We start from the raw sequence: 20,287 nt of genomic DNA on the forward strand, positions 1-20,287 counted from the left end.
GCAGAAACAATGGGACCTCAATTTGCAGCCAAGAGAGTTTGCCAACTTCGGCCGCTTAAAAGAGAGGGAAAATAAAAGCTTATTATATCTGAATGACACCTCTGCATAGAGATATATTGTTGGTGATTTGTCAGGTATTAAAGCTGCTTGTGTGGGAGGAGAATAAGTATTTATCAGTTCAAGTGTGGGAAACAGGCTGAGCCTCAGTGATGCTGCAAAGAACAAATTCAACATCCACTCACTGTCTTCCTGCAGCTGTTTATCTCACACTGTTTTCTCTCTTCCAGGAGTACTGAAGGACTACCTGCGAGAGCTGCCCTACCCGCTGATCACCAAGCATCTGTATGAAGCAGTGCTGGAGTCCATGGCCACGAGGCCTCTGCGGATAGGAGCGTCGGGCTGCGAGAACGACCAGGCCGACTCTGAGCACACCGTCAGCCTGCTGGACAACCTTCCGGAGGTGGAGAGGGTGAGGAAGACAAACATCTCCCGCTGCCTCTCACAGACATCATTGTGTCAGAATATTGTCACTGAGGTGGTGGTGAAAGGGATAATTGCGGCGCAGATAATGATGGTTATAATACTACAGATCACTACTGTCTAACTTCTGTTACGTCGGCTTTTTACACCAGGTGATATTAGTGGTGGTGTTCAGTCCACGAGCCTGGAGCAGTCTTATCTTCTCTACACCATTTCACCCATTCAGGATAAATGACAAAACATTTAAAGTTTAATTGCAATTGAATTTTGAAGGAGATACTAAGATCATTTTTTTATTTTGTACATCACACATAACAAAGATCACAGAGAGACTTAGATTTGTGGAGCATTTTCCAGCTGAAAAGTAAACCTACCTGAAACATACTGTATCAGCACTACTTATTGGGGGACATTAAGGGTGTTGCAATATCATGATATTCACAATATACATTTAATGTTTTTATTCTTTCTGTGCACTTTTTTAAAAGTTATTGTTACAGGCTCTCTCCACCTCCCTACAGTAGTATTTTGAGTCATTTATTTGCCAAAAAATAAGCAAAACACACAGTAAACACAGATCGATTTGATTTTTTGCAAATTTCTGTTAAAACTTGACCTGACATATACATTAAACTGTCACTAACATCTGATTACTACCAACAATAAGTAACACTAAATGCTGCAAATCAACTGCTGCAAATCACAAATCACTACAGCAAATCATATCATTGAGCCATTTACTATAGCAAGGAGTCAATGAGGATTTCCATTGCCTTAAAATAACCCTCTTAGCTACAACCATGCCAAACATGAGAGCCAGCTGACACTCATGGTAGATGAAAGCAGTATTCAGAACAGCCAGTGTACAAGAAATATAGACTTACTGCTGAAAACAGCCTGATAAAACAGATTTTGTAGTGAAGCTCTGCTGCTGCCAGCGGTACTACTACAACTACTAATCATAATAATAACATGTCTGATTTGTTTGTGTGCCTGCTGGTGTGTGTGTGTGTGTGTGTGTGTGTGTGTGTGTGTGTGTGTGTGTACAACAGGTGACACTGCGGAGGCTCCTCGACCACCTAAAGTTGGTAGCGTCCTACCAGGAAGTGAACAAGATGACGTGTCAGAACCTGGCGGTGTGTTTCGGCCCGGTGCTGCTCAGCCAGCGCCAGGAGGCGTCCTGCCACACCAACCGAGTCTTCATCGACTCCGAGGAGCTGGCCAGCGCGCTGCACTTCAAAAAACACATCGAAGTCCTGCACTACCTGCTCCAGCTCTGGCCAGGTGAGGGCTTGTTTCATCTTTTTCTTTGAAGTTAGTGAATAAATGACATTTTTAGATAAAGATTTGCAGGTATTTTGGTTTGAAACACATTATTTTTTTTAAAGTTAGTTTGTAGGAGCCTCTAGCTCTGCTTACTCTAGGGTACAAATCCATGCCAGCTCTGCGGTTCAGCTCTACAAAGGGCTGTTAAAGGCCTGCGCTGCTTTGATCCTTGAGGTTACCCACCACTGGCATAACTACAGCTCTGATAGCCATTGGCCACCATCTGTGGGCTGCTGAGATGAAACTCTCCACAGAGTGCTTCATCATGGCAGACTGAGCCAATCATAGCCAAGCCAGTAAGCCCCAATGTAAACCAAACTTCTGAGGCGTGGCCCACCGTCTTTGGATAAATCACCAACCAAGGACAGAAACCAGACAGATACCCAGCACCAGCTTCTCTGCGAGCAGGTCATCTGTCTGTCTGCACAGCTGTTCTCTGCAGCTGCAGCTGTCTGCTCAGTGTGAGATATGAAGGGACCCAAAGATCGTTGAGGAGGGAGAGCGATGAAGAAGAGCTGCAGGTCGGAGGGGCAGGGATTTGTATTAGTCACAGCAACTACTTGGATATTTTTCAACCTGAGGTGTTTAATTTTATAAATTTTGTGTTCACCTCGTCTCTAATCAGTGTGTGAGCCGTTCAGTTGCTGCTGGAGTGCAGTTGGTCTCAGCCGCTTTAGAAGACTAAAACAAAACATTACAAGGACTGTATGAAAATCCATTACTGTTACATAACCTCATTACTGTTGTAGTAGTTGGCAGGTTGCCTTTTCAAACCTCAGCTGAAAAAAAAAAGCTTTTTCTTCTGTGGGTCATTAGCATTTTCACATTAACATTAAAGGGACAGTTTATCCAAATCCAAAGCACCTTTTTGTGCTGTTTAGATTGTTTTGTTGTGAGTTGCTGAGTTTTGGAGATATCACCCGTAGAGATGTCTTCCCTCTCTAGACTAGATTGGACTAGATTGCAATCAGCTTTTGTTGCTTTAAAGCACACAAAAATCTGTTTTAAAAACTCTACAGCAATGTCTATTTCCAGAAATCATGACCAGGTTACTCAATATGATCTACAGACCTTGTCGTGAGCAGTTTCTTGAAGGAACTATTTTGTTTCTGTCAAACTACACCCACCAACTGCATCGCCGTGCAGAAGACAGCATGCACTCACTCATCGATTAAATAAAGGCTTCCTCCTCAACTGAGCTGTAATGTTAGGTAGCTCAGTTAGCTCAGTTAGCTTGGCTGAATCCAAATGTCCACCCTCTTCAGTCGTACGTCCTGTGACATGTTCACTGTCATCATGTCGAGTCTGTGAAGACTCACTGACTGATCGACAGGCCTAAAGACTACAACAATAAAGTGCATTCGAGTACATTTATAGCCTGTACTTCTACGTATCATGATGTGGAAGAATATTATGTCTGGCCTACATGATTCAAGTGACTTTTTAATAAAGTAATCGCTTTACACATTCATAATAAGTTATTTTACTTCACTTCCATGTTGCAATGAATTTTGGGTAATTAAATCAGTCTGTCAAGTCTGTTTTAGGGCCCTTGTGCACTGAATTAATTGTATGGGAAGCCCTCAGCATACACAAACGCTCTGCAAGACCAGTGAAGTCCAGACATTTGGATGCAGCCGTAGCCTTGAATAGATGCTGCTTCCCTCTGCACCGAAAGAAAAAAGCTCTTACATAAAACTGCCCACAACAAGGTCTGTGGATTATCTCCAGGAACTGTGCTATTATTTCTGGAAAGAGGCATTGCTGTTAAGCTTTTCAAATGTGTTTTTTTTGTTTTGTTTTGAGCACCACAAGGCATGTACCTCCTTCATATTCAAGAGAACACAGACATCTTTGATATCTTCAAAACAATCTAGATAAAAAGCACTACAGCTAAAAGGAAAAGTATGTATTTTGTATTATGCTGAACTGTCCCTTTAAGGTTATGAGCTTGTGTGAAAATCCATAATACAATTTTAAATATTCACGGTCACTCAAAAACAAAGCTCTCTTACTTTGTCTTAATCATAAGAAAGTAGTGCAGTGATTTTCTCTGGCCTTCATCTCGTCGTCAGTTTGCCTCCGGACACGTTGTATTTAAAATCCTAACATTCCTAACATCACACTGGACAGACAGATCCTCGGAGCTTCTTCCCTGTGACCTGCAGCTTTAACCAGATCTGCTGATTGACGTCTGAAGAAGCACTGACTCTGTGTCTGGTCTGACCTCTAAGTTTAACTGCATCCTCAGACTCCCACATTGAACCGCTGACGTCGAGCACCCTCCGCCCTCCTTTACATCAGCTATAGGAGGAGACGTGCGGAGAGGGGAAACTGAGTGTAGCAACTGAATAAGTCAGCATATGTGAATCCCATAATTGCAGGTAGCCTGGGTGAAGTACAAGTGGAATTTCAAAAGATAAACACAGAAAAGTGCAAAGATATTCAAGAGGATAGAGCGCACATGCAGACAATGACAGAGGGCGATGGGGTCAAGTAGTCTGAAGAAAATGGTTTTAATCTGCTCTCCTGTGTCTGGCTGATGTCACCCACCTAGTGCCTGTAATGACCTTTAATAACCCTGACATACCTGTCAGTCCAGGCTCAAGCCTTTGTTTACACCCTCAGTGGCATCTCCATTCTGCCCGCATCCCCACAGCACAGAGGACGCCTGGACTGTAATTAAAGACATTCCAGGCTTAACCTTAGCCCTCGGCCCCCAAAGCTTCACCCTAACATTTCACAACCATTATGGGATATTTTCAGACGCCTCTTCACACCTCTCACGCACATACCTCCCAGGCATTGTTACGCAGGCAGCCCTCAAGTGTGCATGTCTCTGGGCAAGTGCAAGGACTCCAGGCATCTACTGACACTATTGACAGGAAGTGTGAGAGAGCATGAGCATCATGTGTTTGAAGAGGCTGAGGAGGTGTGAATAATGTCGTAACTGAAGGGCTGCACAATAAGAAATTTAAAAAAAAACATATTGGGATTATTTTTGGCCAGTATTCACATGGTGGCAATTTTCTCTGACATCATGCTCTAGGTTTTGTTATCATTTCGTCACTTTCCGACTGATAAGTAACTGAAAACATGATGGATAGTGAAACTCTGGTCATATTTCCAGGTAAAACAACATATTTGATAACCCATGACTTTTTAGAGTTAATATTGCCTTTCACTGCCTCATGACGACCCATTAGCTTCAGTTAGACAACTACTAACGTTAGCATTCAACCCCTTCCTAGCTAACATTACCACTTGATATGCTACACGGTATGATAGGAAAGGCTTGAAGGAGCAATATGTGAGAATTTTTTAGTTGAAAACACAAAAGCTGTGACGTTGTGAAGCTAAAAGACATCCATGTGTCAAGTGTGTTGAAGAGATAGGCCTATCTAATGAAATTAGCATGCTAACCAGCTAGCCCCAGGCCTGAAAACCTCTTTCTCCCAGCAGTCCATAGCTGGCAGCGTAAACACCAGCATGGCTATCTGAACTAACAAGCAAACAGCAAGCTAACAGTCATGGATGTTGAAACCGAGTACAGTTAGCAGCAGTTAGCAGTTCCTCTGGTGATATGCTTACGCAGAGCACCTTTAAAATAAAACACACATCTTTTACACACTTATTTAAGCCTGGAAGTGAAATGCTCTGGATGTAATCAACGGTATGCTAACGTTAGCTAATGGGTTATCAAATTGTGTAGCTTTAAATGAAATATGGCCCAGGTACCTCTGGATTTTCACTTTCCATTGTATTTTGAGTTGCTGATCAATGAAGTGATAACTAACCAAACTAACCAGCTGGAACACAGCAGCGTAACATTATCCCAGCATTCAAGCTTCCCACTCCGAGTGTGACGTCAGAGGAATATAGTCTGTTGCGGTATGATTCACAATCACTATATTTGTTTATTTTCGCGTCACAGTTTTTCAACATAACTGAAAAAAAAAGATATTAAAATCACAATGAAGTGACATTTGTTGGAGTCTGTACCAAACAAACGTCTGGAGACAGGATTTGTTTGCCGCAGCATCTCTGCAGGACTTCAGTATAACTCTCAGTGTCACACTTTTTATCAAAAAATTGCAGCTTCTTGCAATTTGGGTGAAACAAATGGTTACACAAACAGAATGACAGGAAGAAGTGGGGAACATGTGTGACTGTGGTGTGCGAGCATTCGTTTGTGTCTTGTTATCACGTGCAGGGATAACACTTTACATTTTACAAACACATTTTTGCCCGTTGTGACACAAGGTGCAGTATTTTCGTCTGCTTCCCGCCTTCATTTTTTCTGCTGACGGCTAATAACTCCGGTGAATCATGTCTGAGATTAAATGACACGTTGCCTCTTAGAGGAGGATAATTTCTGTTTGTTTTAAGGTGATAATTGCTCGAGTCTCTCGCCTCAAGGAGACTTGCAAGGCGTGCAACCGCCGCGCATAAATACTGAATCTGCAATTGCCACTCTTCATGAATGGAATGGAGTCAACACGGTTCATAATTCATTATTTTTGGTTTAAGGCATGGAAGGAGAACATCTGAAGCTTCCAAGACAAACTAAAGTTCAGTGCTGATTTCCTCTTGTACTGTGCGTGACCTGCAGCCCCAAACCTTTAACTTTTTTTTTTTTTTTGTTCCTCTCTGATCCAGTAAGCGAGAGCTAGCGGTGTCAACAAGTGTAGGTACACACAGATAAAGACAGACAGGTAACCGGACTGTGCTGGTTGTGATGGAGTGCTCACTGTTTCCTGTTTTTGGTGGCACAGTCAGATGATTCAAGGTTTCAGTTTAGTTAATTTTTAAGTTTGGTTTAGTCAACAGGTGATAACAAACAGTGCAGAAGGATGGCATCAGAGTCACAGAGTGTGGTGGTGTGACTTCAGCATGTGTGTGTCTGACTTTGAGCACAGCATGGCATGATCACGTTTGGATTATTTATCAGGATCCCACAGTTTGATTAACTTCCTGTTCACTTATCTACATGTTTTAGTTGCCCTGAAAGAGTTTCATTCATCTCTACATTGCTAGATACGACTAGTGATATACAAGAAAAGTTGTTGTTTTTTTTCTTCGTAATTTAGGTGAACTAACACTTTTGTCATAAAAAAAAAAAACATTTTGTCATTTTGGGAAATATTCTTAAAAACAAAGATCCCCTCCACACATGTATTAAGACATACAAATTCTCTCATATGTGTCTGACATGGTTCTGCCGGGGGGAAATGTATAATTACCACATTAAAATCCTGTAAATGGCACATATTTCTTACTGATTAAAAACTCATGAATATGTGTTTTATTGAAAATAAATCACACTTCCAGACTATTTGGTATGTCACAAATCATGCTCATGAGCTCGTCTGTGAAAACAACCTTTTAGTGTCAAAGTCTGCACATACATCATTCTACACAGAAGCTCAAACAGTCGACTGTAGGAGCGAGAAGAAAAACACATTTTTGACTGGAGGCGACTGCAAAATATTCACCTAATAGTGCCTTTTAGCTGTTTCCCCCTTTTACCAGTCTCTATGCTAAGCAAGAAAGCAAATAAGCATATTTCCCAAAATGTTGAACCATTACTTAAGACTCTTCAAATGACCTGAATACATCGGACTAACTCTCCATCTGTTGTCTCTCTTGCTGTTTTCTCCTCCAGTTGTGGACCCACACGCCCAGTACTCCTCTCAGCCCACTGCAGCCTCTTTGGCTCCGGCCTCATCTGACCTGATATCAGCTCCTCCGTTACGGCGGAGAAAAGAGCGCCCCCAGGTCCTGAACCTCACTGATGCGGAAATGGTGGGAGTTCTGCGGCCCAGACCGGGACGCCTGGACAGCCCCAGCAACCGCTACGCCGGCGACTGGAGCGGCTGCGGCGAGAGCTACTTCCCCTGTGACATCCTGCTCCCTCCCAGCAAAGAGGAGGCGGACTATGATGACGTGCCCTCCGAGGATACAGAGGCAGCTGAGGAGGGGAAGGAGAAGCCTGAGGACGCAGAGGAAGATGAAGGGCAGAGGGTAGCGAGCCCTGCGTCTGAACCTGCCGAGCTGGAGCAACCTCAGAGAGACGAGGTGGTGAAGGAGGAGGAAAAGGAGGAAGAGGAGGAGGAGAAACAAGTAGAGAGTGATAGTTCTGGCAATGGGCAGCCATTAGAGGACAAGGATGAGGAGGAGGAGGAGGAGGAGGAGGAGGAAGAGGAGGAGGAGAGGGTGTGCGACCACATCCTTCCCCCTCGTCTGCCCAGAGAGCACACCTACCAGGCGTACATGAAGATCCAGGATATCAGCCCCGTGCTGAGCAACAGGGTCAACCTGAGAGACCTGCAGGAGAGCATCGACACTCTGATAGGAAACCTGGAGAGAGAGCTCAACAAGAACAAGCTCAACGTCGGATACTGACTCCTACACACACACCTCTCCACTCACACACTCAGAAAGCCTGATGAGGTTCGGGGAAGAGCTTCTTCACCGATTAAGGTGCTTCAGGATTCAGCAACAGTGTTTCCATCCTGTGATCCTGTGACGTTGACACGACAGCGTTTCGTGGTGCTGCTGTACGAACCTAAAGGACGAGATGAGAAGAAATGTAACGGGGCACTTCCTGCATTTGTACCTTACCCATAGACATTCCGTAATGTTTTTATTTTCCTTTTATTTTGTCGACTGTCTTACTTTATGTTGCTGTTGTCAGTTTGTTTCAGTCCGGTTCTGTGTTCCATGTTGTTATTGTTGCTTCTCTTCTTATTAGAAGAACCCATTGACCCCTCAGGGGTTTAAAAGGTGCCTTAATTGTGTGAAGGTGGTACGTCAAGAGGAAAATCCACCCTGAAATAAAATGTCTCCCCTCGTATGATCTTGATTCAGCGTTTGCAACTTACAGGATCAGTTACTGATATATTTCTTCACTTATTAAAACCGACCAAAGCGTCCCAGTGCTTCCAGAGTTCCCCAAAGTACTTTTTTTTGGCAGTCTTCTAAAGCAGCATTTGAAATTTGGACTCTTCCACATCTTTGCGGTGGTAGGAAAAATATCTGGGATGTACTCGGTCTTTCAATTAGGAATTGGTTTCCAAGAAAAATATAGAATTAAGTAATTAAATTAATACAAAATGTACAAAGGAAACAAATCCAACGTTTTGGTTTTGCAGTCGAAGCCAGCCATCTATCACTGTTGGCAGTGGAAGAAATATGTTCCAATAGTTAAATGGACCCCTCTATTATTGGCCAGAACATTAGTCTCTAAAGCTGAATGGGAAACATTGTTTTCTGACTTTTACCGTCTATTTTCAAGCATTTAAACCAAGATCATAGGAGGAACACAAGTACATTCTGTTTGAGAGTGGATTTCCTTTTCAAGGCAGCAGAGAGCTTTTCTATTGAGGTATGAAACACTAAATGTTGTACAACAATAATGCACTTATGAGGCAGGCAGTAGTTTAGTAGATTGTCATTATATTTCATGCAGTAAAAAAATAAATAATATTGACTGGACTGAATTGAGGAGGAAGAGCCGCCACTGAAACCTCCTCTTAGAGATCAATATGAAAAAATATGGCTTGACATGTATTTACTTTCAGCATTGTTTGATACTGCACATCTATTAGAGTTAAATGTAAGATAAGGGTAATACAACTCAACAGAAAGCTGATTTATATTATCTGAAAAAGGCAACTAAAAACAGAGAAGCTGGGTTTCATGTGGCTTCAGAATTGTCCAACATTTTGAGAAGTTCACTTATTCACTTTGTTGCTGAGAGTTACAGGAGATGAGAATATTCAGACCAGTCTCATGTCCGTGTGCTAAATATGAAGCTAGAGGTCGATGCGGGGTTGAGCGATTATTTGGCTGAAAGGAGTATCATACAGATAATGTACTTTTTACAGACGCAAGTATAATCCAAATAAAATGCGTCAGTATCCGTATCCGTTGGGTAGGCTAACTGACTGAAGTTTATTATTATTCAAGTTCATAAAAAACTTCTGTAAATATTTCTCTTATGATCCAAAACATTAATCTGAAGCTCAATTTTGAGCATGTTGTGTAAATAGCTTTGGAATAAATCATAAATACAACAACTTCTGATCAACACATAAAAATGTCTGGTTAGCCACGCCCACTTCTGATATCAGCAAACGCTCAATTCCCGTTTAAGTCACGACCATTTCGAGTACGGACAGTAATACAGATAACTTAGTTGGTTAAATTGATACAGATATGGATAACAGTCTGCTTGCTCATCCCTAGCTAGAAGAAAGTTAGCTTAGCAACTTCTGATAAATCCGTATCTATTTTAGGCTTCTGGTTAGCCACGCCCACCTCCGATGGGAGCAACGCCCACTTCCTGTTCAAACCCATTTCGAATAAGAATACAGGTACGGATCATTTAGTTGGTCGAACTGATACAGACAGTGTAGCCTACGCGCTCATCCCTAGCTAGAAGATAGTTAGCTTAGCAACTTCTGATTCACTCTGATTTGTTTCATCTGTTTGGTTGTACACGGTCATCACGCTATACTTCAGATAAGCTAACGTGAGAGTGGTGTCAATCTCCTCGTCTACCTCTCGGCAAAAAAGCTAATTAAAGAGAATTTCCTCAAGATGTCGAACTAGTACTTTAAAAACCACCAACCAGTCACCTTTCTGCTTTTCATAGCTTTTTTGGCAAAACCGTGAAACAGCCCAAATGTGAAGCACAATGTTCAGCGCAGCAGTGGAAGATGTTAGCGGAGGGCCTCAGTTAGTACGACTTAGCTAGCTGCCTAAATCGACAAAGGACGTTTTCAGCAATCCAGGGATTCAGAATGATCAGTATTTAACCTATATGTATATGTATATAATTATATAAATGTATTCGGAGTATATTATTTTTACAGCTTCTATTTCAATGGCGTATTTAAATACTTCTGATGACCTCGTGTAGTGTTGACTTGTAGCAATAGTTTGCTTTTTTCCTCCCCTCAAGCTACCTGTACACATCTTAATGTGCTGGACTAATGGTACAACTCTAGCTGTAAAATATATGATAAAATCGTGCTCTTGCAGACAAAGTGATATTGTTATTTTTATTGTATTGTGTATATATTTGACATTGTTTCGTGTCTCTGGTGGACTAAGCTGTGTTTTTTGGTGTTTTTTATTTTTAAGGTACTGAACGTTGCATGGTCAAAAGCTTTACTGACATAAACAAGGCTCCTTCTCATCTGCCTTTGTATCTGATATTTATGTGTAAAAAGACTTATTTTGCAATGTATGCTCGTTTGTTCGTCACCCTGTTCCTTCAATAGACAGATGGCTGCATCGGTCAAGGTTTTTTCTCCAGAGGACTTAAAGGCAGACAGGGATTCAGTTGTGACTGTGCTGTATCTTGCAAATTGTGTGTTGTTGTGTGAACATACAGGATATTCATAAATTTTAATGACAATTGGAGAAGATATTTTCAGTCTTACCAAATGAGCATGTTTCCAGAATCTTTAATCAAATGTTTTATTCTAGAGGATGAGCTGAAGGGTGAAACCCAGCTGCAGAATCAAACACTTTTTTAAAGAATGAGAAATGGGACTTGGCTTGAAAAAGGAGTTACCTGGTAATGTGGACATTTGGTGAAGAAATAGCTTTTCTTATTTATATACTCTTCGTTTCATCCCCTCACCCTTCTGCATGGTATTTGTTCACAGTCCTGTGGGTTTCAGCTTTTAAACCATCTGTCTGCCCGGCCAACACAAACAGAACCAGATCCTCATTCACAGTATAGAAACAAACATGTAGTTTGAGCTCATATAGAATATATTTTATAATTTGAATTTCTTCAGATGCTAATGTGAATTCCTGCCTGCAAACTCTTCAAAGATCCAATTTGACTGAGATGTTTTTATGAGAAAATATAAAAGTCATGATAAAAAAGAAAGACTTTCCTCAGCTGTGGCTGGTTTAACACACTTGTTACTCTTCCCGTCTGTTTTAGCATCCTCTCACCTTCTTACCTCTCTGTCGTAGATTATATCAGCAAACCACATGCATTATTTTTTATGTGTACATCTAACATGGCTAATCTTCCTGTCTTCACCTCTTTGTCCTTTGGAGAGAAAATGTCACATTGAAAGCATCACTAAACAAAACAGAGAAGTGCTTTGTATTGATCCTGAGAAATGTATGGTCATAATAAAGTATATTATTTTACATTCATCTGTGGACTGTGTGTCTTTTTTGCCAGACAAAGAAATGTAATGGCTCCTGGACTCATATAATCTGACAATGGTGTAATTAAGCTTTCATCTCAGAGACATTTACTTATTTTTACTACGTTATTAGTGCTTTTCCCCAACAAAATCAAGGTTTTAGATGGAAGATCACTCTTCTCTAACATTGACATAAACTGAATGACCAGAGCTACCCAGAACTAAAACTCACAAAGCTTCACTAACACTGAAACAGGATTTCACAGATTTGATTGTGCAGCTGTCTAAACAGAAAAAAAAAAACATTTCTGTGCCTGAAATACCAAAATATCTGAGTTTACACACAGTTTTAGCGCACAGTTAACATCCTCTCACTCCCACGCACACGAACAAGCCTGGTTTCATTCACATAAACACATAAAAACATGAAATATGCTGCATGTGGCCCGGTCGTCATAATACTCGACCCTGCAGCCGCACTCTCCCGACCTATTCTAAACACCGTCTTTGTTTTATGAAAAGCAGCTGACAAAGATGACCTTAACTTCAGCAACCTGGACTCCTGTGTTTCTTTTGCAGATTCTTTTGCTGTGGGAGCGTTGTGACACAGCTTCAGAGAGAAAACAGATAAAAAAAGTCAGGGAATTGCCCTTGTTGGCTTGTGGGAATCTCCCAGAACGACTTTCAGCTTCAGGGACATTCCCAGGACGCAGCTGCATTTAGCCATCCAGTAAAATCCACTGCTGGGAGGCTGCGTTTTCACTGTGGCTCCCAAAAACCAACATGACGGGCAGAACTGAGTGTGTCCCATAGGTATACCCCAGAGCAGTTTGCTGAAACAGTTAAGTATTTTTTTTCCAAAATGAGATCTGAGATCAGGACCATGAAAATTGCGCCCAAGCGGCTCCAGCTGAGGTGATACACATCTCTGGCAGTTGGCATGAGAAGTCAGAGCAGCCGTGGGCCTTTCAGCACTAAATGGTTTTATGCCGTGTTTGATGTCACTACTGTAGGTTCATATCATGTTTTAAAGCTGCCTTGAACAGGTATGAGAGAGCTCCAGGGTACAGGATGTACACATACCTGTCTGCAGCCCGCAGCCTTGTTTTATACCCCCGCTGAGGTCAAGGAAAAAATACGTACCTGCACTAAACTCTCATAAACAGTCAGAGTGGAATTTTTCGTGGAGATGGAGCCAAATATTTCTCTGACATTGTAAAAATGTTTAGGATTTGTTCCTGTCAGATGCAGTCTTCAGTTATTTTCGGCCGCTCGGGATGTAAAATGATCTTGACATTTTATATTCTATCCTCAAACATCTGGAAAATAGGTTTTATGTTTGGACTCAGGTGCCGACTGTAATCGTTCCAAGCGCCCGTTTTAAAAGCACTCTGTCCGTGTTTGACTTGCAGAGCAGCTCTCAGCCCCAATAAAAGCAAGAGTGAAATCCCATATGAAGACAGAGGTAGACATAATAACACGGAGCCTGTTTGGACAGTCAGGGTCGCCACTTGATATCAGGCCGTCTGCCTGAGTGAACTGAACTAAACTTTTGTTCATTTCTAATTTGGGAGAGAGAGGAGATATGGGTCTCTTTAGGTAAACATCCTTGACAGCCACCTGCATGTGAAACCAGACCTTTTCTCCCCGTCGTCTTCTCTCCTCTGTTCCCTTAATCTCTCCGCTGACCTTTGAGTCAGTATCACGGCTGCAAGTCAACCAGCCAACCACAAACACACAGTCTTTGTTTCAGACTATTTTTCCATTATAGCGTGGCGTTAACTGTAAGAGCTGAGTTATGTGACGTCACAGCAGACATTTCAAATCGTGACACGCGTGACATTAAAGTCAAGCTGTCGGTGATACTACTAGAATATCCTGATTTACTTTGTTACAGCACATCCTAAGTAAATAAGGGCAGGAAATCCCAAAAAGCCTGTTATTTTTATGTTGTGCACGCTCTCCACGTTACACACACATAACAAGAAGTGGTATCAGGTGTGCAGACAAGGTGAGCAGTCTTACAACCCAAACACTGATAAATCACTAGAAGGCTCTTGTTCACAGTGAGTTGATGAGTTTACTGAAAACACCCTCCGCCTCTGAACACCTTCCTCCTGATTGGCCCTTGCTGTTTTTTTTGGTAGCCCATCAAAGTGCTCCGAGTGAGAAGGTCTGTAAGTTGTGCTGATGACAACAGATGCCAAGAGGCCATCATCCCATATTGTTTTAAAGGTGCTAAAAACATTTTTCTCTTCCCACCAAATGTAGAATACTTTGGCTTGTTTCTTCTCTGCTTTCCACTTTTTTTCGGTGCTCTTCTCACTGGCTTGAAGGGGCCTAGTCAGTTAAAAATATTTTTTAAGACTTGATGTTTAAATCAATATTTGACCACAGTCGGTAGGTTGTTTGCTTATGTTGGTTACCCACTGTCAATCAAAGTGAATGAAAACAACCCCACACAGGCCAGATGAAGCAAATTAGCTCAGCTTATGACAGTTCGACTCAATAAATAATAAGCAAAGATGTTTTTGTTTCGACCAACTTTAACTTTATTTAGTTAGTCATGACTATTTAATGATGCAGAGAAACCTCGTTTTCAGAGGCTTTAATATCTTCTTTGTTGTCTCCAGAGGAGGAAGTGTGATCTGTGTCCTCACTCAGACTCGACACATGACAACAACACGGCGTGCACTCTGGTCTTCTGATCCAAACATGGCTTTATGCTCATGACAAGGATTACTACAGTGTACATGTCATTAGGTACAAATCACAAAGTCATATTCAGCATGTTCGGTCCTTTTGTACGTCTTTCACTGGACGTGTTCAGAGGCTCAGGTTGGTGAATGTCCTCCAGTACATACTACCATTTACTCCTTATAAACATGGCGAGCTAAGCCTGGGTAATTGCTGGGAACCTCTACGCAGTGACCCTGGGCACACATTCCATACATGCAGTGCCCTTCAATAGGACGGCTATTAAACACATTTTACCCAGGTCCCAGCCTTTCTGATGTGTTTTTTGGGGGTCTTTTGTTCCCTTACGATCCAGCCCCTGTACTTGGCAGCCCATCTGAGGGCCTCGGGGCAGAGCTCTTGACGCGCCGCTGACAGATCGGCCTGTTCTGGACCGCGGCGCTGATGAGAGAGCAGACCAGAGGTAAGGGGGGAGAAGATGAGGAGAGAGCGAGAGGTGAAAGTGAAGAATGGAGGGAAGGAGAACACAGAGGAGCGGCGCTTCAGATCCTCGGGGGCCGGGCCTCACACAACGTAGGCCCCTCTCCTCTGTCCTCCCCGCCTCGTCCCTCCTCCACCTCCATTGCTCTGTCACTCAGGACTAGACTATTTCATTTTAATAAGGCTAATCCCTCCTAGAGGTAAGCTGCTCATCACATCTCCCCCTCCCACTCCTCCAGACGAGAGCAATCTCCTTTCAGCGTGAGGACAGGATGAGGGTGAGGGTTTGCTCCGCTTGATAGGAGACAAAAATGTGAAAGGTGAGACTGAAAGGAGGCCCTGACAGCAGCTGTGGTCGGCCTCAATGAGAAGATTTGGGCCCCCGTGGTTTGATAAACTTGCAGGTGGCACACCTTTTGTAGCGATTGATCCTCCAACCAGCCAGTAACATCATGCTGATATGAGGCGCGGTGATAACTTTGTTCTTCACAGAGGAAGTGGAGTGACACAGTTGGTATTTTAGTGGATGCTATCGCCTGCCTCCTGTCAGCAGAGCACTCCCCAGCTGTCAGCAGTAAGAACTAGTTCACCTGCTGCTTCAGAAGCCTCCATGATGCTGATTTCCAGCTACGATAGGCTCTTTTCTTAAAGGAATAGTTCATCATTTTGGGAAACGCACTTATTTGCTTTCTTCCTGAGAGTTAGGGCGCACTCACACTTGGCACAGTTACTCTGCACTGTGCCGAAGCACGACTATCCCTCCTCCACAGCCCCCGCTGTCCTGCACTCACATTGTTGCCACAATCGGAACAATGACACAGAGAACAACAACACAGAGAACATGACTGTACTGACTTTTGTGGCTTATTTTGAGTCATTTTAGTCATAGACGGCCTTCTCACATTCCTGGATTTCTTGATTTATGTGTGACCTTATAAAACAAACTTTATTTCAAGAAACATTAGCTTGGTTACCACTTTCTTTCAATCACTGTCTGTTGTTTTCATCACTGAAGAAGTGTAAAAAAAAACACAGTTCAGAGTTTCCATGGTCATAAGAAAAGCCTGAAGGGTTTTCCATATGTTTGCTTTGATAGACTGATAGTTCAGATGACAGATCTGCTTCCTGGTCTGGGTTTATGCCAAGATATTGTATGAAAAAACATCTCGATGTTTAATGTGAATCATCCCCCAGACATGGCTGCTGATGGACTGAAATTACAGCACTTGAACCTGAATTCCTCTGGTAGACATATTGTGAGCATTTCCTCACTGAAGTGTCTTCTTTTGATGTAGATCTGCAGGTAGAGCGCCAGTCGACCACGCTGGCTGGGTTGAGTGAGAATCTCCCGTCTGAGAGTCCTTAAATAATAACAGTGTAGACTATTTTTGTGGAAGCGCTTAAGAAGTACTTAGCAAAAGAAGATATAAACATGGAGTGTATTATAAAATAACGGTGGACATTCAACATAATGGTATAAAAGCCAAAAACTAAACAGAAGCTTCTGAAGCTCAGCAGGGTAGATCATTTTTGACCTTGGGAACATTTGACAAAATAATTTTGACTCAAGGTTAATTTACTAGCTTTTTCCTGAACTGCACATCTCATTCATCATAGGTGGCAAAAGCAGAAGCAACAATCCCTTGGAAAAACACAAACAGTTTTACAGTTTTCCTGGGCTTCCAACCACGTCTCATGGTCACCATCAGTGGATGGAACTGCTCAGAAAGCAAACTGGCTGATGAACACTGTCGAGCAGGAAGCTAGAAAGTAGACCTTGAGTCAAGTTTATTTTGTCAACCTATACTGTGAATTTTTTTGCCATGCTAGCGGAAACATTAGTCACTGTCTCGGAAATTATTGAATGGATTGCCATGAAATCTGGTATATCCCTGTCTGGATGAATTAGCCTATTTATTGTGATCTGCAAACTAATGAGCCTCAGTTGTACTTTGGGTTTAGAGCTAATTAGCAATGTTAGCATGCAAACAAGCTACACGAAGACAGTTAACCAGACAAACATAACTGTTTATCATCAACAAGTTAGCATTGTCATTATGGGTTTGTTAGCATACTGACCTTAGCATTTATCTCAAAGCACTGCTGTGTGCCTCACAGAGCTACTAGCATGATGGTAGCATGTTCAGCTAGATAGTTTACAGCACAAGGAAATGTTGTTCCTGATTTTATCAGGCTAAGCTGTAATTAGCATTTCCAGTTAGCTGCTTCACATAGTGTAGGTATAGTAGGTTGTATGTTGGCAGTTATAAACTGAACAGAACTAAGCATGTACAGTTGAGTGGTGTAGCGATGACGTATTTTTGTAGACTAACCCAGGAGTTAGCATCACCCTGGTTCCCTCGACAAAAAGCCTGTGAGAAAAAGCCGGTAAAGACGGACTAGGGTTAGGGTTGGTAAAATGACAAGAATCCAAACATTTAAGAGCTTTGAAATTAGAAAATGAAAAGGAGTCAAGAGTTAACATTCCAGAGCAGTGCCCTGGTCACCTGATCTCTTATGAGGTCAAGGGTCAACTAATGAAACCTACCACCAGCCTCTCAGACGTTTTAAAGGGAAACAGCTTCACGGTTTACAGCGAAGAAACACAGCTGATTGAATTCTTTATTGAAAGAGGAAACATGTTTTCAGACAAATTGTAGTTTATATTTTCCAATGTGCTTTTCATTTCCCACTTTGAATGTTCTTGCATTTGTTGTGCAGCAAGTTTCTTCTCCTGCATGCTTGTGTGACTTGCACCTCTCTGTCTGCAGCTGGGGTCCAACTTGGGATGACCATGTGTGAAATGTGCAGGGCGCCAACATGTTGGGAGATTTAGGCAGCAGAGCTTCGCTCCACCTCACCCCACCCAACACCCTCCCCAGCAGGAGCAGCTAAGGGGCCAGCCAGAACAATGCCAAGGGAATGGCTTAATTCGCCAGGCCAGATTTACAGCCCCTCCTTGCTCAGCACCTGCCTCACATTGTTTCCCAGGATTTGGCTTGAAAACTTTTGAGAAATTGGTGATAAAACGTGGACCGCAGGGAGACACCCCCCTTAGTGAAAGACTTCTTTTAATGTTGGGGAAATCTCTTGGACTTAGATGAAGAAATCAACTGGGGAAAATCTGACACCAGGAGGGGGGTCACTGGGTTTATGGCTGTGCTGTTCGCCATTGTCCCAACACATTAAAGAGTGCTGAGCAGCCGAGCCCAGCCTGCAAACCTCTCCACATTTGTCTGTTGTGTTTACGTTGCATGCGAGCGTTCTCAATTGCACAACATTCTTTGCCTCATCCATTACAATAATAACTAACCACAGAGGGTGAAGACACTCCCCGTGTGTGTTGGTTTGCAGGAGGCACATTCCTTAGCTGGCCTGGGAGAAAGTGAGAGGCTCCGCAGAGGAGAGAGGGACTGCAGAACAGATTCCCAGAGAGGTTCGAGGAGGGGACGACTGGTGAGCGGAGGCCCCTTTTTGTCACCCGGGCCTTGATGGTGCCTCAGGGGCCATATGGACGCCTGCCTCTGTGCACCCTCACATCAGCCCATTCTTCACCCTCCTCCACCCCCCTCCTCTCCGTGACAGGACCGTCCACGTGAATGAGTCATGGCCGGAGTGACGTCGAGCTCACTCCTGTCGATGGGAATCAGCTCAATCTCTTCTTTCTCTTCCCCCTCTCACCCAACATTCAAACATTTGTATTGCTGTTCATCTGTTCTCCCGATCCTCTCTCTTCCCTTTTAAGGAATCTTAGACACAGTGTGAAAACCCGGCAATAGACAGCTGCCCCTATATTATGCAGCGACCCCCCTCCCTCTGTCCCTGCGGCCTCTTTTCTGGCAGGATACCGGCTGTCAGTTGTGACTATAGGTTTGCTGGGCTGCTCTTGACCTGAGGTGGACCCGGCGCTCTGAGGCGTCCTTATTCTATCCCCATGAAGGAGCGAAACTAATGGAGTCCAAGGAGCCGGAGAGGTGCTCACTGCGAGGAAAACAGCCTTCTCATAAATGTTGTAAACAAGGTGCAGAAGTAAAAAAGTTTCACTTGTGGCGTAAATGAAAATTAATTAGGAAAGCAGACTGTTTTTAACTGCAGAGCTCCTTGTCAGAGCAAACAGTACTCCTCCATCCCTTTGTTCCTGTTGCTTAAGTCTCAAGGCCACTCGTTCAGATACAGTCCTCTGCAATGTCAAAACAGCTGAGTCTCACCAGCCATTGGACAGCAGCTAGCCAGCACTTTATGGCGATTGGCAGGTGATGCTGGTGACTCAAAAACAAACAAACAAAGATAAGAATTGCGATTATATTGTTATCGTACATTCTTTAGGCCACGATAATCGTGTAGTGAAACTCTGATATGGTGATAACCCTACACCTAACCAAAACAATACAGATACAGGTCGTAGGAAACGCTAACAGAGCTAAAGGGAACTTTAGAGTTGGATGATAACTGTGTCATCCTTTTACCGATGCACACTCACTTGATTGATTGTTTATATAAGAATGTTGATTAGAGCAGCTTTGGCCATTTACAGAAAGTTGTACATATTATTTAAGGTTCACCTTACTGAAACACAGTTGGGCCCTAATCGACTGACTCTAACTGGTTCAGACTGCTGCTGTTTGAACTGTTACCTTGGTCAAGACACATATTGTTTACATAATTTTACCATTTCTCAGTTATGATTGGAGACTAACAGTTATTTCTGTCGTCTGTGACTTCTTCACAAAACATGTCTTTAGCAACAGTGTACAATATGAGCACTACAAAACTGATTAATTTATTAGTGGAGCTTTTGATAACAGATCAATTTCATAACATCAAAGAGCCATAAAATGACTTCCAGCCAAGGTCGGGTCCTTGAGCTATTCCAGACTGTTTCCTGGGAGAGCGATGGAGAAGAGGACGCTAATGGACGGCATCACCCAGTAACTAGATGGAAGATGGGTGGAAGAGAGAAAAATCCATCGGTGACCCTGAAGGCCCACCCCCACACACGATCCGAATGTTGACGGTAAAAATGCTTTCTGTGTTACGTGTTTTCTTTACATCTAGGTATTCTGTATATTATATTTCAATAAATATAAATATTGTGAAAACAGCAACGAACATACAAACCTGAG

The 20,287-nt window shown here is 42.8% G+C and overlaps 1 protein-coding gene across 2 annotated transcripts in view; it reads left to right on the forward strand.

The window, feature by feature from the left end:
- The window catches only part of syde2 (synapse defective 1, Rho GTPase, homolog 2 (C. elegans)), a 55,325-nt gene extending 43,331 nt beyond the window's left edge, over positions 1-11,994 (forward strand). For both annotated transcript variants that reach the window (XM_084356064.1, XM_084356063.1), the window contains exons 6-8: positions 288-469; positions 1,533-1,764; positions 7,472-11,994. In XM_084356064.1, coding sequence (XP_084212190.1) covers positions 288-469; positions 1,533-1,764; positions 7,472-8,211 — 1,154 coding nt within the window. In that variant the 3' untranslated portion in view covers positions 8,212-11,994. The remainder of the gene's footprint in view (positions 1-287; positions 470-1,532; positions 1,765-7,471) is intronic.
- Positions 11,995-20,287: the final 8,293 nt, after the last annotated feature.

Source organism: Pagrus pagrus (assembly GCF_965226575.1).
Source record: "Pagrus pagrus genome assembly, chromosome: 6".
Lineage (NCBI taxonomy): Eukaryota > Metazoa > Chordata > Actinopteri > Spariformes > Sparidae > Pagrus > Pagrus pagrus.